The 25,455-nt window shown below is 42.5% G+C and overlaps 1 protein-coding gene across 3 annotated transcripts in view; it reads left to right on the top strand.

Annotated features, from left to right (window-relative positions):
- Positions 1–25,455, top strand: part of PLCL1 (phospholipase C like 1 (inactive)) — a 178,507-nt gene that overhangs the window by 96,950 nt on the left and 56,102 nt on the right. Inside the window, exon 1 of one of the 3 annotated variants that reach the window (XM_031056062.1) lies at positions 1,626–1,890. The exons of the other annotated variants lie outside the window; for them this stretch is intronic. Coding sequence (XP_030911922.1) covers positions 1,804–1,890 — 87 coding nt within the window. The 5' untranslated portion in view covers positions 1,626–1,803. Of the gene's footprint in view, positions 1–1,625; positions 1,891–25,455 lie in introns of those variants that run through there. 3 annotated transcript variants of the gene reach the window in all.

Here is a 25,455-nt window from a genome sequence, read left to right as displayed (position 1 = left end):
AATCTGTTGATAAATATTGACAAGGTGTTTTGTGAGTATTAATATGTAGGAAGGTGACTTAAATACAGATGAACAATTTCTGAAACTTCTAGAGAAATTCTCTGCTTTTTGAGGGGTGAAGTGTCCCATGATATTCCTTCAGGGATGTTGCTGACTCTTAGGTACAGGTATGCACCATCCATAATTACATGTATTTTAGCACACACCTGGATCAGTTTCCTGCATGACCATGTGGTTTTAGGATTGCACTGCTGACACAAGAGAGTGAGTGTGTGGAAATGTTTGGTTTGGGGCTTAGAACACCCTCTGCAGGAGTTTGGGTTTGGACATGTTTTAAGCCACATGTGGAATTGCTACTTCTGCCTCTCCAGTGTGACCACTTCTGTCAGGCACCACAAGCTGTTCAGAGCCTGGGGAGAGCCCAGAGCAGCTTTGGAGTTGAGAGCACCACAGGCCTCTGAAATTAATTGCCTTGCTCCTAGGTTAGGAGTGAAATAGAAAACTGGCAGTATGTGCTGATGTATGTCTTATGTGATTTTGGCTTCATGAGTCTGGTTGTAGAAGATATAGATGTACTAAAGCCAGGCTGTGTTGATTTGCTGTATTGCAGGTGTTGGTGGCATGTGATTATTTTAATTTTAGTTTGGATATTTTTTTGCAAAATGTCTGAAGAAAAAAAAAAGTTTAGCTGGAATGGAGCTATACTTTCCAAGAAAAAAGCAAAGTTTTTTTGCTCCTGGCATAGCTTTCTCCATTACCTGAACTGGTACAATCTACTCTACTTGTTTTGAGTTGTACACTGTATCTTCAGCCAGCACAGTTTATGGTGCCACTACCCAGACCTACTTCCCTGCTGTACATAAAAGGTAGGTTTTCCTTATCTCTCAGTGTCTGTACAGTCTGCCCACATGATTTGACTAAAGCTCATATCTTCCTGCTTATGCTGTGTTTCTTTCTTGGGACTGTTTTTGGGGTTTTTTTCTTTGTGTGAGTTTTTTGTTTGTTTATTTTTTGTTGTTAATGCCACACTCTGGAGCACAAGGTATATGTGTCATATGGTACAGAGATTCAGCCTCCATGCTCTGGAGCAGACACTTGAGAAGGAAATGGGTTGGCCAGGATTTGAAGATGAGTGTTGGATCAATGTGGTGTTTGGCATAGTTCACCCTGAGCTCTCCAGCACGACCTGCAGTTCTGGCTGGCTCTTCTGATCCATGGCAGGAGATCTCCTGGTACTTCATGAAAATCAGTCCCCCACCCTCCCAGGGTGTGGCAGGGAGGGTATCTTGAAATAAAAGGACCAAACTTACCCATCACTTTTGAAGTCAAGGAATTTAATCAGTTTATATTAATTTGAACCCACTTCTTAAAATGTTTAAACATGAACATAAATATATTGTTACGAGAAGCCTTAAAGCTAAAACTAGGCGCAGTGTTTGTAGTGCTAATTGGTGAATGATAGCCTGGGAGGGCTGTGCCTTGTCGCTGGGGCGCATCTTAATTCTGGTTTTACAGCAGAGTCCCCTTCCTTTCCTGCTGGTCAACTTACTTGCTTCAGATAGTAAGAGAAAAATGCTTCCTTACCCCAGCTGGTGTCAAAGTCTGATGGATGACCTTCTTTACATAGAAATTCCATAAGACAACCAGCTCCAAAATACTTTGAAACTTTGCAGTCTCTTCACTACCTGTGGCTACTACCAGTGCTTTTGTCTGTCTGCTTGTTTGAGCTGGGAAGTAAAAGGCTATATTAAGTAAGATGGTATTTTTTGATCTATAGCAAATAACTATTAGGGAAGAGGAGTGATGAAGTCTGTAAAATTCCTGGATGAAAACAGTGACAGAGTGTATCTTCCACCAAAGCTATACTGGATGAAACAGATGAAAAATCAGGTTAGTAACTAACTTGCTTTCCAGAGGACCTTGGCTGCACAGTTCTTGCTTGTTCATGATTTTTGTTCACTACTGTACTCAGATTTAGTGTTGTTTCATGTTAAGTAATTGTAAATCTGCTCAGCTGTTTCTCGTGTCCTTTCAGCTAATAGAAATAAAATGAATCATCTTTATTTTAGCAATGCTTTTTGTATCTTAGCTAATGAGATTTCCAGGTGGATAATTCTTGGATTAGTTACCAGTGTTTGCAAACTCCAGACCTGGACTGGGTACTTGAGAAGGTGATGAGAGCAAAGTGGAAAAACAATGTACTAAAAGGTAGATTAAACAGCTCAGTGTGTTTTGCAACACATGCATAAAATGGTCTGGAAAAATGTTGGCACTGCCCAGCAAAGCATCTTATGGGTAAGGAAGGCCTGTGTAACTGGGACTCAGCACCTCTGTAGTTATGCAATATGGTACTTTTGTTTTTTTACGTACTCTTACTCTTTCTTACAGAAGGAATCTCACTTTTTTAGTTTTTTAACCTTATATTTTATGTTGATTCCTGTTGCTTTAATATTTTACTGTCTGCTATGATACTAATGATAGTACCAGCATTAATCTGGTAGCTTTGGATAAACAAATCCGTTTGTCCCTGGCTCAGTTGATTTATCTGTTGGAGAAGTTAATCATGTTTCTCGGTGATGAGATGTAGCTTACTTGAAAGAGCTCTCTTGGAGGGATGACCTCAAGTTTGCTGTCACCTGTGAGTGGAATATGGACATTTGGAGCAGGATGAGACCCCAGTCTATGCAAAAAATCCCCCAGGTTTGTTGGGGGAAAGTGAGAGGTGCACCACATCCTCATTTGTTTTTCTAGAGGAACTGGAATTGTCTGAATAGATGATGACGCCTGGTGCCTGCATGCAAGAGACTTTCTTAATTAAAAGAAGAATCTATTAGCATAGGGATGCCAGGAGAAAGCAAAGTTATTTTTAAAGCTTCCTTTCATACAGAAACTATTTTTGAAATGCTAATGGCGGTATGTTTGCCTTGTGCTGCTGTATCATAAGCAAGATTTGCAAATGTTTAAATGCTATCCTATTTTGACGCTTGGCAACGTCCACTCAAATTCTGCTGGCGTGTTTTTACAGCTTGTTACTACATGCATTGAAGCTCCAGCCTGGAGAAATGCTTTGCATTGTGAATGCAGAGGCATTAGTGTATGGAGTGCCTCTTCAGAGCCCAGCAGAAGGGTTCAGTGGTCACTGGTGGCAGGTGTCTGTGGTTTGCAGTTGGAGATTTAGCAGAGGATCATTGGACTTTGTCCTGTGGCATTTGTTCAGAGAGCAATTAAAAGGCCTTAGGTTGTGTTTTAGCATGGAAGAAGACTTTTGTAAAGATATAGTGATTATTTTAAGAGGTTTTTGTGCTTTGCTGATTCTGGACAGAGTACAGAAACCACAATGAACTAGAACCACCTGAGTCCCTGGGGACTTACACATGCCTTGCAGTGCTTTGTTCTGCGCAGCCGTAACTTCTGCCCCAGGGCATAGGAAGTCCTCAAAAGGGATTTTTTTTTGTTGCTAGTTTTAGTGTCTTTACTGGGGAGTCTTCTCCTGGCAAAACCAGGAAGTTTTTGGCCTCTGTGGAGCTGAGCAAACAGATTCTCTCCCCCTTTACTCTCTAAGTTAGAGGCTATTTCTGGGAAAGCACTAACTTTTAGGAGAGCGACCAGCCCACTGAATCTCAAAATGCTGAGTGCACAAGTTTATTGAGTTAGAATTTAAATAGCCCTGACTTGGAAACCAAGGTACATTGACTCTTATCTGTAGTTGCTGCAGTCTGCTGATTTTGAATTTGCGCAGCTGAGCTGTCATTTGAATGGCAAGAAAATTGTGACCTTTGAGCATCCTATCAGCTTCTGAACACTGGCACAGGAATATGTCTTTTCTTTTGAACTGCCCTAGTAATTTTTTGCCATTACAGCCAGCATTTAAGACTTTCTCGCTGTGTAGATGTACAGACAGATGTGTCATAAGGTACTTCATGTTCTCTCAGCTCTCAGAGCCTTCTTCTGTACTAAGGAGATGAAGTTTTGGGAAGCGGATAAGGAATAGTGTAGCTAAAAATAAAGATAATTGGATGATAACAGTAAGGCAGTCTCTAGTTCAGTCTCACTTTGCAGTTCAGAGTTACCCTAAGGTAACAGATTGCTATCTGGCCTAATCTAATATCAATGGGAAGCTTTCCCTTGGTGTCAGGGACCTTGGGGACCAATTTTGCCATGCATATTGATCATGAATGGTGAAAGCACTTCCAATGGACAGAGATCTGCCTGGGCTACAGTTTCACATTTGCTGGCAGCTCAGGTATCTGCCATCTTTGGCTGTTGTTGGGCTGTGCCAGTTAATTCAATAACAGGAATTCAATAAAGCTTGTGTGTGGAGCTGAGGAATGACATGGTGATGGGGAACCTGAGTGGCTTTTGAAGAACCCTTTTTGCATGGCTCAGCTGATTGAGCAGTGCTGTAGTTACAGAGGTTTTTATTGTATGGGGCGCTTGGGTTGTCTTCATACCCTTTAAGGAGTAGCTGGTGAAGGCATCTTGTGTCTGCCCTGGGATCTGGGCTGCAAGGTGTTTGTATCCCATCCATGGGTCTTTCCAGCTCCCCTTTCTCTGGTAGCAGATAAAACTCTTACATGTTTTCCTTTTGGATATAAGCAGTTGCTGAGCCTTTTGTAGACATGGAAACTTCAAGCAGGTGAGGAGAATGGTCTGAGCATTCATTATTTGAGGTTGACAAGGACCCACAGGAGATTTTGTATGTCAAGCCGTGGTCCCTTCTGTGAAATCCTGGGAGAGCAGGCCAATGGATGTGGGAAAGGCGGAGGAGTCCTGAGAGGCATGGATAGAAGAACCAAGGGAATTAAGGGCTTGCTGGTATCTCCTAATTGATCTAGTGTCAGATCTAAGGAAAAGGGTGGTACAAATCATGTGATGAGGAGGAAAGGCAGATTAAAAAAAAACCTATTCAGCTTTTATTTTAATGATAGTGGTCTGTGGAAAATGAAAATTTTCTTATCTTCTTACTTAGTTAAAATATATAATTGTTCAAAATTCACACCACCACTGGAAGGTGAGTCATAAGATAATTACAGCTGATCCACAGGATAGCTACCATTTTAATAGAAGCAGAGGTTCCTGACATCCTTTAAAAATGCTGCTTTCAAAGTACTGAAATGTACAATGTGTACAGTCTGGCTGGTTTTGCACATGTATTAAAGAATATGTGCTTTTCATATAAACATGTGTGGACCATCAAAAAGCAGCTGTCCTTTGGCGCTGCATCTCCCAATGAGGGTTCCCTGCTGTGAACAGGAGCAGTGCTGTTCTCCCAAAGAGCAAGGGGCAGGGAGCAGCAAAAAAAAAAGAGCAACAATTTCACTTGTGTCTGCTTGTTCTGAGAAGCTTTTACTGCTCTCATGCTAAAATAAAAATAGCTTCCTCTTCTACTGAGCACAGTAGCATCTGCCTGCCGCAGGCAGGCAGTGCCAGCGTCCAAATTATTGTGAACGCTCATTTGTTGGGCTGGAAGAATAACTAAAAATGTTCTTAATGTACATAATGTAAATATGGAGTAATGTTCATGGGAGATCAGGAGTGTGGCAGGACAGCTTGGGATGACAGTTTGAAAAATGTGGTTTTGTGGGAGGGGTTACTGAGGTTCTGGAGCCAAGCTCTGGTTGTAATAAACTGCAAAGTGAAAAGCTCAGGAAAAGATGAATGTGAAGGATTTAGCATCAGGACACTTTGTCAGTGATGAATGGAGCTTGGCTACTTTTGCTGCTTGGCAGTTTTACCTCTGTGCAGTGCCTGTTACCTTCTGGGCCATCTGTAATCACACTGGCTGTGGCTGTTTGGACCCTCAGCACAAACCAGGACAGAGCAAACAGTTCTGGTGTCCTGCTGGTGGCTCAGCTTTTTAATCAAGTACATTACATATCCACTGTGACAAAGAAGGAGACATTTTCAGGTTTTTAAAAATAACTTTAAAAGGGCTGGATTTGGAAGTACAACAACCTTTGGACTGTTATAAATTACTGTTGTTATCTTGGATTAAATGAATTTTGGAGTTCAGCTTCATCACCCTGAAGGACATCATTTATTTGTTGTTATCCTGAAGCTTGCTTCAATTTTTAGCCTGGTGTCAGTCCTAATGTAAATAAGGGGAGCTACAGTGGCTTCATTGCAGATGGACAAACCTCCAGGCTGGGCTGTTGGGAGGGTGCAGGCTCACTGTGCCCAGGCCCAGCTTTCCCTTGCTGCTGGGAGGAGAAGGCAGCACTGGCTGTGAGCTACCTGGGAGGCTGAGGGTGGAGCAGCAGGGAGCCTGACGGGAGCAACATCAGCAGGAGCCACGACAGCATTATCTGCCAGAATTTTATTTTCCTGAGGGATAGGAGTTCCACAGTGCTGATGACACGGTAGTCCTGTGCTTCACATCCCTGCTTGCTCCTGGGGGCTTTCCTGAGTTTCTTTATTCTCATTTAGGAGTTGGATTTCAATGATCCTCATGGATCCCTTCCAACTCGGGACATCCTATGATTTAGTCTTTGGAAAGATGAAGCCTAATTTTGTCATCACTTCTTGATAAACCTTTCCAGGTCAAAAAACAATAATTATTTTCTTGAGATTTCTGGCCTTGGTTACCCACAGTGGCCGCATGTGCAAGCCCAGTCAGATTTTGCACTCTTATGTGGAATGAAGCAGTGGGTTTAAAGGCGCACATCTGTGGAAACAGCTGTATTTATGCTAGGAGAGAACACTTCCTCCTTGCCGGCTCCTCCCAGCACAGCTCCCTGCAGCCCTGCCAGCCTTCTGTGGGAGAGGAGTGGCGGCTGCCGGCAGGCTGCCAGGCAGGCTGCCCGTGCGCTTCCAGAGGCGGTGTGGGGATGCTCCTGCTGCCCCTGGGGAGCAGGAGGGTGGCTGGGAACCAAACTGGTCACTGATGGTTGTTCCTGATATGTGCCAGAGTAAGTCTCACTAGAGTTTGGGGCTGCATGATTTCTATGGCTTTCAAAACTTAGCAGCTCCTCTAGGCTACAGAAAATGTGCATAACAAGGAGAAACAGAGGAGAAAATCTAACTGCCTGCTATGCTACCTTGCAAGATGGTTCATCAGTTATGCCTCCTTTAAGAGAGCACCTGGAATTGGAGAGATCAGGCAGCCACATCTGCCAAAATACCTCATCCTCAGCTGGGAGACCAAAACAATCAGGATTGCATGGTCCCTGCCATACACCTGAGCTCTGTCCAGATGGTGCACATAGACAGCTGGTGTCTTGGGCATTACAGTCCTTTAGGGGAAGTTTGTATTGCACACACATCCCATGTCTCTCCTACTTGCCTGGGAGCTACATTTTTGCATTCTCCTTATTTGAGATGTATAATAACAGGCTTTAAACAGTGCATCACATAATTAGCTCTGCATAATTTAATTCCACTGCCACGAGTATGGGAAAGTGCCTTACCCTTGCTTAATGTGACAGGTGAAATGCAATGTATTAAACTTAGCATGGTAAAATAGATATCTTTGTCTTAAAGCAGGTCCATGTGAATGTTCTGCAGAGCTTGCTTTGCTGTCACTTGCCAGTTTATACCATACTGGTTATAATAGATTCTGCTAGAAAAGTTTCTGTACAAAAAGAATAGCAGATCAAAGTTGCAGTTAGGGCTCGGTGGTTCCATTGTTGGTTCCATGCCTGTAGTGGTTTGTATGGCAATAATGGCATTCACAGGTGTTGAAGTTTATGTTCCCTAAATTACAAGGAAGTGCAGTATTGACTGGTTTGTTCCAGAGTGGGTGCTGGCATAGTGTCAATGTGTGCTGTGTGTCTGCCCGCGGCACTGGTGTGGTGGAGCCCAAATGTGATGCTACAGCCTCTACTGATAGAGTAAGGAGCAGCTTAGCAATATTTTCTTTCCATCCCCCTGATGAATAGCTTCCTGTAGCAAAATTTGTTTTGGGATGAAGGTGTTACTGTTCAGTGATATAAGACATTAAGAAAACATTCCTGTGTTGTGTTTCTAAGCAGATTAAAAATGTGTGGGAGAGGATATTCCCTTCTGGGTTTGGCAGTTCCAGAAATAACCATGATTGAAATCTACATGACTTTCCTGTTGTCTCACAGGTTTGGTTGGTTCAAGCAATTGAGAACAATAAAAATGGTGCCAGGCTGTAAGTCTGTCTGAATTTGATAGCTGTGCTTTTCAGCCATTGGTGGCACACATCTCCTTTCTGTGCTATTGCACAATGCAGTGATTCACTCAAGCTTTTTTTGGTTTATCTTTGCTCCTAAATCTCTGGACATGATAGGTCCTCTTGACTGTTCTACCAGCATAGTGGTGCCAGATTTTAATTTGCTCCCAGTTAAGCTAAAAGCTTTCCTCAGTGAGAAGAGGATCCTGTTCTGTACAGCTTTGCACTTCAGTGGAATAAGTACATTGTTCAGGTACATGCAGACCATACAAATCCCATCACTTTTCTTTGAGAATAAACAATATGCTGGCTGTTTTATTCAGGGCCAGAGGAGCTGAAATAGCATTTACTATATTTACAAAGGAGATCTGCTGTCTTCATCAGCAATAACAAGTTACCATTAACTGCTCTAGGCAGCAATTTTCTCATTAGGTGTTTTAATGAGCACAGAAAGGTTTCTTCTTATTTCTTCTTATTTCCACCTTTCTTGTGGTAAACACAGCTCCTAGATGTACATGAACCATGGCTTCCAGAGCAGGTCTTGGTTCTGAATGTAGGCTGCATTTATGAGTGTAGGAATCACAATACCAAAATCATCAGTTCAACAAAAATACCATGTAGGTAAAGGGAAAAGGTCTTTAAAGCTGGTTTTTTTTGGTTTTGTTTTTTCCAAAAAAAGACCTTATGTATCAAAGAGTTGCCATGGGGATTTTTGGTTAACAGAGTAATTATACTATTAGAACAGACTGGGCAGCAGCACTGCTGCCATGCTGGAAAACATACTGTTGTTTCACTGTGCTGATGGAAGAGGTCTTTTGGGGATGTGCTTTGGGTCATAGGAAAGACCCCTTCCTGTTGTTATTTTCATAAATTAAGCTCCTTGGCTGTCTCTGATTTTTTTTTTAAATCATCTTCCTTTTCCAAATTCAGTTTTTCTTCATCCCATATTAAAGGTGATACCAAAGGAGAAATTTCTGTGGGACAAATTAATGGAAATACTGTAAATTTTGAGCTTTTTTTTTAAAAAAAAAAACCTGCTATTTTCCAACCCCTTGATATTTTCCACATCACTGACAGAGGTTTCAGGCTTCTCCAAGTGACGGCCTCTGATGGAGCTACAGGAGGAACCTCCATAGCATTGTTCCTTCACCTGCAGTTTACTTTTTGGTAACCTGGAGATTCTTGGGTGTTTTGATTCAGTTAGTGGCTGGCTGTCCTTTCCCCCTGCTCACTGTCCTTTTACTGCAGCCCTTCAGTGGCTCTCTGGTGTCGCTGTGGTTCTCCTTCCCGTTCTGCCTTCGCTTCTCTCCCTGCTGCTCCTTCGCCTCCCTTTTACCACTGTAGTCCCTGGGTGATGCTGGGGTGGATGTGGGAGAGTGGAGGTGCAGTGTTAGGTACCCTGTGTGCTATAGCAGGGAATGGAATATCATGAGCCACCAGAACCTGTTGAGACCCTATGTTTTTGACTTCATTCAATGTGTATGAAAAAATGCCCAAGAAAGTGCCCTGAAGATTATTTTCTTCAACCTGTACACAATATCTGTTAATCTGTTTTTTCAGGTAATACTTAGGCTATATTGTTGCCCAGAAAGTAACTTTGATATTCTGTGCTGGATGGTCCTAGTACAGTCTCCATTTGTGGCCTGTTGTTCCAGCACTGCTCTGTGTGCTGCACCCCACAATGGGATTAGTGATGTTTAATTATTTCAGTTCTCCCAACCGAAACACATGCACTCTTCCTTAATCTTTGTTTAAACACCTCAGTGCCTAATGCAACTCACTCTTAATCAGCCAGCTTCTTTCAGTTACCCTTAATCCAACTCAAGTGCTTTTGTACACTGCAATTTCACATAATTTCTGCAGGAGTTGAACAGTTTGCCCTTATTACTTGTCAGCTGGGTAAACTGAAAAGATAGATCACATTGACTCTCTGAGCTCCACTAAGGGCTTCCCTTGCCTTTGGTATAGCATCCAACTTGTTGTGGTTTGTAGGCAAATGTGTGGCCTTTTTGATGCTGCTCTCTGTGAATATGAAGCACAGTAACTATTCATTTTCAGAGGATTTCTAGGTTAGGTTCAATTTTCAGTCACACTCTCAGTGTATCAGAATTAGCGTATTTGTTGGCTGTTCTAAAAGTTTTGGTTTGGGTATTTTCAAGACTCTCAGAATTCTTTTCAATATCTCTGGAGTTTTGCCCTATTTTAAGATGTCTCTGCTCTGCTTTTAACCTGACAGAAAACAATTTTCACAGCTTCTGCTACATAGCTGTCAGTTTGGTATCAGGGAGGCTTGAGGGTTGCTGTACTGTGAGGGATGACTCCCACTATTTCAAAATGATGACAGGGAAAATTTAGGAATGCTGAAAGAAGCAAAGACATATTGGTAGTCTGTCCTCAGGCAAAAATTAGAAACCAGTCCGCTGGCATTTCAGAAATGTCAGCTTCATGTTCCAACCAGAATACTTTTTTTTCCCCTTTTGCGTATGCTGAAAATCAGATATTTAACCTCAAATGAAATTTGGAGGAACTTCCTTACTCTAGCATCACTCACCATGTTATCTCAGATAAAGCTTATGAATTAGAAGAAATGTTTTATACTAGAGTGTAATAATTCCAGGTTCATGGGTGGATTGGCCATGGGAGCACCAAGTTTGAATCCATCTGTAGTCTTAGGTATGTGAGCAGATTCTGAAGTCAAATCTAATCTTGGCTGAAACAAGCAGTTTTTTAAAACAATTCTCAAGTGTTGTGTGAGTTTGGTAAATCAGTTTGGTAAATCCCTTTAAAAGGGGTCTTAGAACATGAAAATTTGAGTAAGTGACCTGATTTTTTTAAGGCTTCAAGTATTTGCAGCACCAGCTGTAATGGTTTTAATATGGGGATATAACATGGACTGAGATGTATGGCCTTGGCTTTCCAATGTGAAAATGTCTATGTTAACTTTTCCCCCTGCAATTGTGTGAAACTAAAGCAAACTGAACTAATCCTGATGTTTGTGTTGTTTGGGGGTTTTTTTCTGACTTCCAAAGCTGCATCTGTGTAACGAACTACCAACTTACCTACATAAAAATTCTGCAGAAGCAGAGTTAGTCAAGTCTTTGTGGTCAACACTGTGGCTTTTTTTTTTTTAACTGAAACATAGGGTTTATTCCTTCCTATTTTTAAATGGATGGAGTTGAGTGTTTAATTTCCTGTCAGAAGGTCACATAAATGAAAATGGCAGAAAAAGTTTCTTCAAGTCATCTTGTTTGCTTGTGCTTCGTGGGTTAATTTGTTTCAGAAGCAGCCCAATAATAGACTGTTTTCTCCTCATCTGCTGAAGTTACAAGTTGTCCAGGGGGTCCCATCCATATCAGAGGGTGTGGCTGGCAGGACATTGGTTGGTGTTCCTGAAGATGCCCTTTTGCTCAGAGCTGCACTTCCCTTGTGTTCATTCCATGTGCTGCCATGTCTATGTTTGCCTTCATCCATCCCTCGCAGCTGGTGCTTATGCCCATTTGTCTGTATTTCATAGCAAATATGTGGCTCATTTTACACAAATCTTTCCTATCCATCCCTTAGCCTTCCAGGATGTTCCTAAGGATCCACACTAGAAAAAAAAGACTATGCAAAATGAGTGGCATTTGGCTAATGAACACCTCCGTGCAAGATTTTACACCAAGCATATTTTCCTGAAAATGGTATATTTGGCAAGTAGTGAAGTTCTTGGAAGGAAATACTAATGATGTACTGAGCAGGAGAAGGCTGTGTGTGCTTGTGACTTGGAAAAGTGAGAACAGTCTGTCTAACTCTTCATTTCCTGGGAAATTAAAAAACTTTTAATGCTTCACAACTTGAGCTCAAGCAGAATTTAAGTAGGGGAATGTGTCTCAGAGTCAGCAATGGTGAGAAGGAATAAGAGAGCAAGAGAACTGAATCTGTGAAGTGTAGTTGTGAGCAAGTGGTGGCATGAGGAGTAGATGCCAACCCTGTTAGCAAAAAAAAGCTTTTGTCTCTCACTTCTACAGACATGTCCTGGAAGGCACTTGCCATGGACAGAAAGAAGGTGCAGCATTAATAGCGTGCAGAGAGACTGTTCTGATACAGAGAATGCGCTAGGTGGTTGCTGTTTGCTGTAAAAACTAAAAGAGAGGGAGAAGATGCCAGGGGAGTCGGGAGGACAAAGCCCAAACCAAGTTCAACTGAAGTGTTCTCCCCCAGTAAAGAAGGAGGCTAGTGGGGCAATTTCACTTTAATCACTGAAAATTTGGAAAATAATCCTATGGATTGATAGTACTATTGTGACATCTTGCAGCGTAGATGTTGACAAGAGTTAGGTAAAATAATTCTAATAGTTTACACTCCTTGGATGGAGAAGGTTCTGATTGATGTGGTGTCTCTGTTTTCTGCCATATGGGTGTGGAGTGGCGGGACATGGACATGGTAGGAGATTCAGGTGCCTGGGTGACCTTTGCCTTCATCCTGCTGAGCCAGCATCATGAGAGGAAGGGGAGCAGCAGCACCCTGCTGAGTGGAAGCCCCCAGGGTCAGGCCATGGTGCTTCCCTGCTGAGAGAGTGGGAGAAGGGGTCACTTTCCATGCAGCTGGAGGAGCAATGAGAGCAAGCTGTGCTCTGGAGGGAACTGTGGTTTCTTCTCTTTCTGGGTCCGAAGGTTTCTTTGACCTGATGGCTGAAGATACACATAGGAGGGGAAAATGTGATCCTAAGCAGAAATCCCTTGAATCTTTATTTTCCATGAGATATTGAGGAAGGGTCAGAGGTTCTGGGAAGAAACGTCCGGTATTTTGATCAGCAAATGAAATACAATTTATTTGTATGCTTTTATTTCATTTCCTGTTTTTGAGATTACTGAGGCATTTGCAATGAGGAGATGGATATTCCAGCTCAGTTTGTGACTTCAGACCTTTGGTGCTGGAGGTATACTCTGTTTACAGAACTGCAGCTGACCTTCTTTAAATAAACTAAAAGCACCGGAAATGTATTTCTGCCTTGCAGAGTTCAGGATGTCCCATCTAGAACATGCATTCACGTGAATAGCCTAACAGTCACAGTGACTGCAGTTGGTTTTCAGCTTTCAGTGGTAGATGTGTGCTTTTTAGAAGAGTTTTTGAGGGAAGCTGGGCCTACAGAACCTGCTGTTGCAACAAAAAAACCCAGCCAAAGAATCAGCAAGCCAGCTGATACTTGCAGAGTTGATGCATGGCACCTGAATGTCCCAGTGTTGGAGTGGCTGGGGGCAAGTGTTAGTTTTGCATCCACCCTGTGCAGGTGACCTGCAGCTCTCAGCTGTGGGCCAAGACCACCCTTCTACTCACAAGGCTGTGGTGGCCTTTTCCAGGGAAACACAGGGGGCTGGACACAGTCCAGAGCACCTGCATGGGGAAGAAGCAGCTTATGGTCCTGCTAACCAAAGCAGACCCTTGGGCAGGGTGGGGAATGGCCCATGGGAAGCTGCAGGATCACTGTGAGGGGCTGGTGGCTCCTGCCTGGCAGTGAGTGCTGCCCTGGCTGTAGGAGAGCTGTGCTGGGCAGTGCTCCTGCCATGAGCCCTGGTTCACTGAGTGCCCTCAGGCTTCCTTTCCCCAGGCCCAGGTGGAGCTTGAGGTAGCACGCTTGTGTTTGACGTTGGAGCCTTGGTTTTCTTTTCTCTTTCAGTGAAGTCCTACTAATGAAATTTGTCAGGGGAGTCTTCCTACTTCGTACCTTTTCTTCTTATGTCAGAAACTTGTTTGTGGTAAAAAAAACTTCCTGTTTTGCTTGATGTTGTCTTGCTGAATCTCGTGTTCCCTCCACAGTGGCAGAGGTGCATAAAATGTCCAATTTGAAAAGTGTTCAGAAAGTGAACTTTAGGTTTCTGTAACTGATTGAAATGACCTCTTTAGCAGATTACCAAGAAATGGAAGTTCATTGATATATCTATTGAGTGTCCCATCCCTTAAATGTTTTTAGATGAAAATATTAATTTGTACTGAGTTGTAGAAACATCGTAAGTAGCCTGACCAGGATTATTTGTTAGAAGAATGAATGATGGATTTTGTTCTGACAGAGGCAAACCAGACAATTCTGATGAAATTTTGCTGTCTTTGGCTTTCTGAAGCTGGTGCTGCCCTCATGTCTTGGTTTGGTTTTGGTTTTTTTGTTGTTTGCTTGGGGTTTTTTTAGCAAAACTCCTGAGAGGTACGTGTGAGAAGAGTAATTCTCCCTCAAATTGGAAATAAAGGACTTGAACACATATTTTTAACTGATTTTTTCCACTTAAAAATATTTTTGTTGTACTCTAGTCTGTTGAAATCAGCAGAACTATGCAGATTTGCACCAGCTTGGAGACAGAACATTTTCTTTATGCGTTTTTAATTCCAAACTCTTAAAAGTATATGTACATTATTAATAGAAAGAAACTTCATTTCAAGGTATGTGCAAAGACTTTTTCTGGACAGTTAAAGGATCTAAAGTCACCTGGAATTTCTTTCCTTGTGACATTTTACTTAACTTTCCACATTTTGGAGAAATATGTGTTGCCTTCAGATGAACAATCTCTTTTTACTCCTATTAAGTTCCATGTGGAGGTGTGAATGTATATAATTAGAGACTTGGGGACAGGCTGTGAAATAGAAAATGAGAGAGCAACACTTCACCATTTCTGAGATCATCTCAGTGTCATCCACTAATTAAAGTGACCTTCTTGTGCCCAGGATATCGTGTGGCTGTGAGAGCCCTGCAGTATCTCCAGGCAAGCATGGGACAGAGGGAGCTTAAGGCGAAGCCTTTGGCTCTTGCAGGAATGGAGTCCTGAAAAATGGGCCATGTGGGAGGTGCTCTGGCTGGTTTCAATGAGTCTGAAGCATACAAAGTATATTAAAAATGCCAGGCTCTTTGCAGAAGGTGCAGCTGAATTAAGAGCCTGCCAGAAGACCATGGTGTTAGGCAGAGCTTAGTGTAAAGCAGACCATAATTATTGTGGGGTGAGGCCAAATATATTGGCACACCCGTGCAGCTCAACAGAAGTTACTTTTTATAAAAGTATGTTTGTCTGCAAATTGTGTTGATCTCAATTTGAAAACAGCAGCAATATGCTAAACAGACTAAGTAAAATGTGAATGGTCACTTGACAGATGAGAGAGGCTCTTTTGTCTTTTTATTTGTTCACATAGGCTCCTGTTAAAAGCCAATACTTTCTGTTATACACAATTTTGAAATAGCTTTTAATAATCTGACCTGAAGCCTCAGTTGTTGTACTTAACTGTTAATTAATAGAAGCCTAAATCAGATTGGGAGATGAAAGTTCTTATACAGGGCACAAAGTTCAGATTTACTATCTGTAAAGAACTTAGAGTAAATGCAACGCCAGGTGTAAGAATGTGGAGGCACTGTGCTGGGTGTGGTAAGCAGCAGTTACAGTAGAGATGCTGTAGATAGGAGAATGTAGATTCTTTATCTTGCTCTGCTCTTGAGACTGTGGTAACAGAAACCTCAGCCTGTGCTAATGGGAGCAGGGCTTCTTGGGGACTGTGCAGCAGATATTTTCAGTGCATTAGGGGTATTAACCTGTCAGTCAGCTTGGAAGAACAAACTGAATGTTTTTGAAGAGAATTCTCTAACACTGTTTTTCAGTAGTACACTGCATTTTCTGAGAAACGTCAACTAACACCCATAAAACTTTGATTTATTAAGTAGTTGGTAAGCTATGGTGTTGGTGTTTGTCCTGCTGTAATTAGTTACCTGGAATGAAGCACTACATAGGTATTAGGCACATGGAGGTGAAAGTATGTGTGTATATTCCTTTGGAAACCTTAATCTTTTGAAAATGTTTCTGCAGGTCCATACCTGAGACTTGGCCAGTGAATTCCCTTCCACTAGATGGCCAAGTGCTTTTTGTTCACATGGTCCTCAGTTGGGTGGTGCTCTGCAGATTTTATGGAAAAGAATAGCTCATGTGGATTTAATGTACATTCATTAATTGCTTTTTTTCTCTTTTATACCTTCTGATGCAGAGGTTTAAGGGATATTGAGCTTTGGGGAGCTAGATTTGCCCTTTCTGGGGAAGGTGGGGATGCTGACATGATAGATGACCATCCCCAGAGCTTGGAGGTAGATAATGGCTGTACTTGGAGGAAAGCAGTATTCTTTGGCAGAATATCTATCTGTTGATTTTTTTCATACCTGTGTGTTCTGGTTTCCCTGTTGCATTATTGGTGGTGTTTAGCAAGACATGTCACTAATGTTTGTCTCGTGATGTCTCATCAGTTAAAGCCACATTTGCAAGGAGCAGAGAATACATCCCAGTCTGATGGACCATCCCAAACCAGTCAGTCTGGATGGACTTTCTAAATGCCATGAAAATAATAGTTTAGTTGTGTGACAACTAAATGCTTAAAAATTTGTTTTTGTAATGGCTTACTTATATTTGCATTGCAGCTTATGAGTCTGTGACAGTGCCACAGCAGGAAGCACACTCATCCCATAGGAATGATCCACTGCTGGGAGAGTGAGAGGAGAGGAAGAACACAGGCCTCCTTCCCAGCTGTGCCACTCTCTGTTCTGGTGTGCCTTTTCCCTGCCTCCCACCTGTGCACCCTGGTGCCTCCACTGAGTGGAGGAAGGTAGAATTTATTCTGTAGGGGAAGTTGTTCTGCCTGAGTGGGCAAATAGAAGGAAACTGTCTCATTGACTGTGATGCTTTAATCTTTTTGTATGAGCTACCTGGAGTGCAGAGCTCTTTATGTGACCCACCGTCAGAGCTGACAGGGGCACAGTAGGTTGGATCTCTGCTAGTTTGAGCTGAAGGATTTAGTAGCTTTTGCCAGCTGCCTTCCCCTTGGCAAATGTCCCTGTGAGCAGAAGCTAGAGCAGGGTGTCTCTGTGTGCAGCTGGATGCAGCCCCTGGGAAGCCCAGCAGCAGCTGTTACCCAGTGCTGCACTGTGGCAGGGCTGGGCTCCTGCTTCCCCTTCTGCTCTTGGAAGGGCCTGTGCATCCATGGCAGATGGGAGGGAGCAGTGCCCGTGTTTCCCGAAGGTTCAGTCCTGCTGGCCCTTGCGTGGGCCAAGGGCTGCCTTCCCCTCACTGCCTTCCCCTGGCTGCACATGGCAGTGTGCCTGCTGAAACTGCTTTGCACGTGGGCTGCATTCAATCTGTATGAAAGGAAATGGTGCATCCTTGTTTACCTTTCACCTTCCTGTGTCCTCCTGCAATTGCTCCCTGATCCCTGTTGAACTGCAGCCCCATTGCCTTGGCAGGGTGTTCCTGCTGCAGCATGATGAGCTAGCGAGGACCTTCCCTTCGTTAGCTCCACTGGGTCCAAAGGCTCCCTTCGCCTTGCCTTGGCTTCTCCTGGCAGGGGAAGAGGCTTGGATATACTTCCTTAAAATATTCACCTTGTTGACCTTGACCACTTATTTATAGTGTGTGCCTAAGCTGTGCTGTTTGACCTCCCAGTGTGGCTGGGAGAAAACTTTGTCTGCCAGAGGGACTGACTGGGCACACTTGGCCTGCTCAAAAGACAGAGTTTTGGTCTATAATGTAACAGATAAGTGAAAAGACCTAAATAGAAAATCAATGGCAGGCTAATGATCATAGCTAGAGTAATGGTTTTAAACCCCTGTTTTTCATATCTTGCAAATGAATATAAAAATTTGCAGTTTCAAAGGAGATGGTGAACAATGTAGTATAAGTGTTAAATTTAGCATGAACTGGGGAGAATGGGGAGAGGGCAGGACATGGTCGCATTAACACAGGAGCCATGAGTGAGACAGGCCATCATGTTCCCACAGCGACAGCACTGAGAATGGAGAGGGATTCATGGGAAAATGCACCCTTGAAATCCTGGTGGGTTTGTTACTCTTTTCACAGAAACCTTGAGCTTTTTGTTTAAAGTAAGCTGCCCACATCAGTGGGAAGCTTAACAGCACTTGAAACAGCTCCCCACCCCCTTTCCATTTTTGTTGAGGGTGAAAAATACTGATGAATGGAGCCTGATAAGGTTACTTCATTTAATGCAAATCTTGAGTCCATTTTGCGCTTAAATATACTTTCATTTTTCACAAACTCTTTTCCAGTTCAGTTTTAAAATTACTCTTGTATAACATGAGAAATGTCTTAAGCCACCACCCCATAGAACATATGTAGTAATATAGAGAAGAAAATCTCTGCTCTTACTAGGCTTTATCTCAAACTATATAATTTATTGTTATTGCTCTGCATAATTTCTCTTTATTGTTAACGCAGTATTTCTTTTTAATTATTATTAACGCACTTTGTTTTAATAGCCTGACTGATAAGCCAGTGTATTTTCTGTGTCTTTTAAATTAAATTTCCTTCTAAGATTTTTTTTTTTTTAGAAATTAGAATAATGCAAGCAATACTCAACCTTTTAGGCCAACTGTTGCCTCTTTTTTCACACACCTACTAGTGCTGTGCAGCACCCCGTTGCAACATCTGGCTGCTACCATCACACAACTGTTTACTAACCACTAATTATAGCACTCCACAATAGAAAAGAAAACGTTGAGCATACTGTGTTGGTATTTTTAAGGGTAGCTAGCTGGTTTTATTTCCTACTACTCTTGCAGTTGCATGTTAGCTAACTTGCACCCCAGTGTGTTCTGCTGAAGGTTGTTTATATCACCCATGCTGAGGTCTTGTCAGGCTGTGGTTGTTGTTATTTTTCTGATGACAGGGCTATAAATTAATTTTGAATTGGATAGCTCTGGGAGGCAAAACTCCCACATATAAGAAATGGTCCATAAACAGATGAAAATTCGTGTTTGAGCACCAACCATTGTTTGTGACTTTGTTTTTCATGCAAATATTTTTTTGTTTAGTAAGAAAAGACAGAATAGTATTGAGCTTCACAGTGCACAAAGGGAGCCAAGTTTCACCATAGCTGAATTACTTGGGGCACTGGAGGTTTGTGACCCGAGTAAGCAAAATCTCTCAGAAAGTCCTAAAACCATCTGGGCTGGCGGTGCATAGCTGGAAGGGGTATTGCAGTCTTGGTATCTCAGGAGCACATCTGTGCTAACCAAGTCATTGGGTTTTGCTGTGTCTCTCTTTCATCTTTCTTAATATATTTATAGAAGAGAAGTACTTCCAGACACATCTTCCTACAAAGAGGACTTGTGAGAAACATTATGTGCTTTCAAATAAGGAATAAAATGTACTCGCTGATCAATTTTCTGTCCTCATTAAGTCTCTCAGAGGTGAGTTCAAGGGAAGAAAAAAAAGATGAGAAGAGTTTGGAAATGAAGTCTATTTACAATGAAAAAAGATAACTCAAGAATACTGAAAAAAGGCTGAAACTCAATGGTTAGAGAGATGGAGAACAGACTCAATTATCCTAATGTTGTGCAGCTGCACTACCACATGTATTGTTTTCACTTTACTATCAGATATTTAATGCATGTGGGAGCTAATGTTCTCTTTTTGTTTGTTCTAAATATTTCCTATGTGTAATGCAGTAAAAGATGTTGTTCTCAGTTGTTAGAACAGAGCAATTTAGTAAAGAAACACTCATCAGTGTTTTCACACACTACATATTTAATAACAGACTAATAATAGAAAGTTTATTCCTGTAATAAAGGAAAGGTAAAAAAAATGGCAAGCGAACTCATAGAATGAATCTGGAATTTCAGTTTAAGGAAAAGAATCTTATCATAGTGATCCACTTCTAGTAATTAATTGTGTGCACTCTTCTTAGACCAAATTTGCATACAGTGTGAAAGGTGAATCCCTCCTGTTCCTGGATGCACAAGTGAGATTATTTCTTATTATTGTGTTCCTGGAAATTCCAAAGGTGCACAAAAGAGCATCTTTTTAATTTCTGTCAAGCAGGAATGTGTCTGTAGCCAGCAAGGTCCCAGAGGTTCAGATCCAAAGCTCTGAAACTCAGTTTTTCACTATGTAGGCTACTTCAACTGGGGAGGAGAAGGGGCAAGATGACTTTTTTGGGTCTTGAAGGGAAATTATACTAAATTGTTCCCTGTTTGAGGTGAGGCTCGTTTCTTGGATTTGAGCTCATGGTGAAACAGGCAAAAATAGTGCTAATGCACAGCTGTGTATTAGCAGTATTTTCCATTCATCTGACAGATGAAACAATGCTGCTGAAGTTTAATGAACAAATAATCATGCATTATCTTGTGAGGTAGTCCTTAGAAGAAAGAGAAATATATAAAACTAAAATCTGCATAAATGAGGAAAGATGAGGAAAAGCACTCAAATAATTCTGCTGGTTTTCCACAATATTGCATTATTTGTTATTTTAGTTTTCTTATTTTATTTATTACTTTATTCTTCTGGCTAAATTTTGAGGTGCAAACTTCATTAAAACAGTCCATTTTCCATCACCAGTTTCTTATATTTGCTGGTGTTTCAGAAGACATGTGAGCTAATAATTGTTGAGTTTAGGGAAGGGCCAGTTTGCTTTCTCCCCAGACATTATATTTTTACAGACATGGCATGCATTCATTCCACTGTTTCCTCTTGCTTCCAATTTTCATAGAGTGAGAGAGAAACAAGCTAAACATGTGAGGGCATGTTAAAAGAGAAACAAGCTAAACATGTGAGGGCAAAAAAAGAAAATCGATAAACACCCTTTATAATGTTTGCTGATGGGGAGGATAAAAAGGAGGATTCAACATAGAAGGTCCCAATTAGGCACACACTAGTGAATGAGCAGTTTAGTTTTAGCTGGCTGTTTGCACCAGGAGGAAGTACCTTCAGTGGGAAGAGACTTCTCAGGTTTTGCAGCAGCCCTAGAAGCAGGATGTGAGGACCATGTTTTGCTTTCCACCTGCTCTGCTGGATGTGTGCAGGCATTTGGAGTCGAGTTAAGGTTTCACATGACCCTGAGATTGTCTCTGTCACTTAAGGGATGAGAACAAGTCCTGACAACCTCCAGGACCCAGGGGAAGATTTAAGAAAATGCAGTGTCATATTTGGTTTTTCCTTGCTCTTTATCAAGCTCAGGTCTCCCTAATCTTGACAATGGCACCTTGAAATACAGGTTACAAGTTAGGCCTGTTCAGTGACAATATTTTTTCTTTGTCAGTCAGCATCAGGAAGGTAAGGGGCAGCTGGATCAATCTTTAGTCTCTCTACATGCAGTGGAAGTCTACACCTTCCCTTTTCTTTCTTGTCTCAGTAGACTGTGGAGGTGGATCAAGGAGGAGGGGGACTTTCAGTAAGAGAAGAGTGGGAAGGTAAATGCCGTCTTGTGACTAGCTCCTTGCTGCATGTCCTTCAGAATCAGCAGTTTGGTGCATGGGATATTTGCATATAACTTACACTTTGGAATGAGCATGTCAGAAGTCATTTGCATTGGGAAGACAATTGTAGGTCAAACACGTTTCATATTTTTCCATATGCTTCATTGTGAATACATACAGAGTAACATTACTTTTATATAGGCTGCTTTTTGACCACAGTAAGTCTCTCAATGTTGGTTGGAGCTCAAGAATTAAGTAGTTTTAAACAGGGTTTAAAATCTGAGATAACTGAAGCTGTTTTTAACACCTAGATTGTGATTTGGCTCTCTGCAGTCTTTGTCTTCTCAGTTGTTATCCGTTTTAGCATGGCTGATAAGAGCTGTTGTCATGTGCTGTGCGTTCTTTGTCTCAGCCATGAGGATGCTGACTTCCTCCCTTTTATTTCAGGAGGTCATTAGTGCTGATGAGATTAGAGGTTTATAACTTCAGGTCCAAGTCATTATTCCTGATTTAATCAATGCATTTGAAAATGTTTCCTCTAATAAAATTGTAATGACTTTGTATGATTTGTCATGCTTACCAAAAACATGGTTTAAAAATCTTTGTATTTTGAGGCCCTGGGCTTCTAGAGAAGAGTAGACATTAGTAGATCATTGCTGGGCCAATTTCCTGCCTCTCTGTCTGTCTGTGCTGTAAATCAGAATAACCTAGTCAGTGTAATTGCAGTGATGTACAGCCAGCCTGGCACTGGAGTCAGGCCTTTGCAAACAGCATAAAACCCTGGGAGAGGTCCCTTGTGCGGGCGTGATTGCTTCTCTGCCGCCACCTTCATCATTCAGCGGGGTGCTTTGCCTCCCTGGGAAAGAGACTATCAGCAGGCTCATGATAAAGGAAAAAATAACCATCTATAATGTAGAGGCTTCACTGGAGAGATGGCTTTTATGTTGCAAGGGGAATGAGCTAAATAGTCTCCCACAGTTACTAAGGTAAGGGGAAAGCAGCAGTGTTGCAGTGGAGCTGGGTGTTTGTTTAGAGGCTTTTGAAGAAAATTCATCTAAATGCTTGGTTTTCAGGAATGCTCCTGGAATGTGCTAGGACTGCTATTTAATTCAAATTACCTCTCTCTTAAACAGTGTATTGTATGCATTTGGGTTCAGGCAGGTGAAGAGGGAACAGGGGACATGAATTTACTGTATGCCAGGTGGATGAGTCCCCTGTTTGAACATGCAGCTGCTGCTCCGCGAGCTGGTCCCCCAGGTCAGCTTTTGTGGGTTGGAACAGGAATGGAAATCACATGAATGATTTTGATCTTGCAGGTGATGAACTGATGCAAGCGGGGAGGATTTGAGTGTGTCTAAGGTCAAATGAGGGGTCTGTGGGAGGGGTGACAATTTTATGAGCTCTTGGCACTGCTTAGTGTCCAAAAAGCAGATTGGTGGAGTTGTTGGGGTAGGTGCAGTTGTGACTGAGGGGCTGCTGGCAATGCACTGGCAGCAGAGGGGTGTCAACTCACTGGGATTCCCTCTGCATGGACTTTGGGGCTGGTACTGCTTCTCACTGCTCCCGGAGAGGAAAAGCCTCCCTGTATGGCAGTGCTTATGGTATAAATGACCAAGTCCTTCTGCCCTCTGCCTCTAACCCTAAGCCACTTGCTCCTTCTCAGCCTAAAAGCAGTGTGTGGCTAGGAACACCAAGAGAGGTTTTTGCCTGTGTGTTTTAGCAGCACGGTGGATACGGCAGCGTAACTGGCAAATCACAGTAGGCAGATGGCAGGTCTCGCACTAGGAGAGGATGTGTAAACGACCAAAGATAGGTTTTAACAGCCTTTTTCAAAGCCAGAAGTTTGTCACTGTATAAGCTCTCAGTCTAAACATCCCTGTGAAATTTCATGCCTCGAGTCTACTAGTAGTTTATTAAAGAGTTTTGGCAACTGAAATGGATGCTGTGAGTCACCATGTGCACGCATGAGTGGGGGGTGTCTTGCCTGTCTCAGGCATTTGCTGCCTCTGTGCCGGCTGATGGGATTACCCAGCTGGCCAACCTGCCTCGAGTCTGCAAAGGACAAAGCCGAAGGAAACCCTTGGAAACAGTCATGCACAAAATGCTTTTGTTTGTTGACAAGTTAGAGCAGAGCCACTGCTGGTGAAGTGGTGACACACTGAGTGTCTCTAGCTACCCGCGTGCCTTGTGCCTTTGGGCATTCACTGGTGCCCTGCTGCCACTGGAGGCTTGGTTCAGTTTGACCTTTAGTCTTAAGGATAAGAACTGCTGATTGCCTTCTGCATCCCCAGTCTTAGCTGTGCAGGGCTGCGTGGGGGTGTGCTGGTGCTCTGCAGGCAGATGAAAAGATCAGGCTGGCCCTTCTCCCATTCTGACCTCTCTTCTTTTTTTTTTTCCCCAGACTGATCTGTTTTAACAGCAAGACTCAGTTAAGGAGAAGAGTATTTCCTGTACAAATTGCCCTGTGCAAATATGTAATGTAATTCAGCTCTGTGGAACTGCCATATTTTCTTCCAACATTAGTGCTGGTGCTGCCCATTAGTAATATCCATTTTCTTTTTTCAGCTGTTTTAATACTGTAGAGAAATCATTTTCAGTTCCCAGGACCTGACAGGTAGAGTGATGTTAGATACCTCAGCAGCAAGGAAGCTGAGGATTAATACAGTCAGATTGCCACAAAATTAGGCTCAAACCATTAGCAGCTGGAGCAGCAGCTCACCATCAAATCAGCAACCCAAAACTAGCTGTAGTGATTAAAGTACCCTCCTTTTATTGACGTCAATAGTGCAACTGTCAGTAACATTTGTTGAGAAGGAAATGTGCTCTCAGGAGAACCAAGGTTTTCTTTTTCAGATGCTTTTTTAATGAGGATGGTAAGCTGAACTGAACGAGGTGTCAAAAGCTCTATCTTGTCCCCTTCAGAAGTGTGCTGCTGATGCCTGACAGCCACTTCTACATGGGCCCCTGTTTATTTCTTCTGTCCTTTGTTTCTAATTTTTTCAGCCTCTTTGTGTATTGCTATTCTCACTGGTCTTTTTCCCTTTTTTTCTTTGACTTGAACTCTGTGACTCATGCCTTTATTTTTGTTTATGTTCCCACTCTCCTTAAGGGCTCCCCACTCGCTGTAAGAGTACATTGCAATATGCAACATTTCATTGTCTCTCTTATTTATTTCATAGCTAGAAAATGAAATTAAGTCATGGAATGGGGTTTATTTGTGGATTCAGAGAAAGTGTTTCAGCAAATGACCAGCAGCATCAGTAGAGCCTGGTTGTGTATGGTGCTGGGCCCAAAACGTGTGCACTTAGAAATTCAGGCTGAAGCTGGTGACTAGTTTGAGGACAAAGTTTATTCCTTTTACTTCTTTGAACCAAACAGATGAACCTCTGGAAATATAAGAAACCATAGCTTTGGAGAGAAGAGCTGCAGGTCTCACTTCGTGACAGAGATCCTGTGGATCTGTAGATTGAACAGTCTGATTAAAATCGTTGTGAGTTTGAAGTTAGGAGTAGGTCCAAAATGGGCCTTGGGGAGCACCCCCGGGAGCTGTTGGTAGGTAAATGCTGGTGTCAAACCAAGTTAGGTCATTTGAAGCAATTAGCAGTGGGAAGAAGAGGAGTTAGGCTTCTCTAGAGCAATGGCTGTGGGAAATGGGTGTTGCACTGCATGGCTCCCCTGTTATCACTTCTCCCCTGGTGGATGTTTTTGGAGAGGTGGAAGGTGGTGTTCAGCCACTGCATTTGAGTCCCACCCAAATGCTGGGGGAAGCTGAGGCAGATGAGCACATGCTGTGTGTGTTTGTGTGGGTTGCTAGTGGAGCTCGAGGCTTCTGTTTTGCTAAGGGGCCATTTTTGGCTTGGTGAGTGAAAAAGCTGTTTGGAGTTTCCTGAGTCATGTATTATTACTGCTATACTGCATTTAGGAGCTATTTGGTTTTGTTTTCTTGCTATTTGACTAATAGAGTTCAGCTGGGCAGTCCCTGATCCTGCTGGCGTGTTACTGGCAGTGAAAGGTGAGTTTAGAAAGAAAATAGACTCCTGAAACTTAATTCTGTGGTGCCAGTCCCTGCTGCTGGCTGAGCAGACCATTGCTTCAAACTCTTGCTCTTAGGTGTTTCTTC

The sequence above is a fragment of the Geospiza fortis genome, unplaced genomic scaffold (genome assembly GCF_000277835.1).
Source record: "Geospiza fortis unplaced genomic scaffold, GeoFor_1.0 scaffold112, whole genome shotgun sequence".
NCBI classification, from domain to species: Eukaryota; Metazoa; Chordata; class Aves; order Passeriformes; family Thraupidae; genus Geospiza; species Geospiza fortis.
Note: the sequence above shows the minus strand (reverse complement) of the source record. Positions and strands in the feature narration are given on the sequence as shown.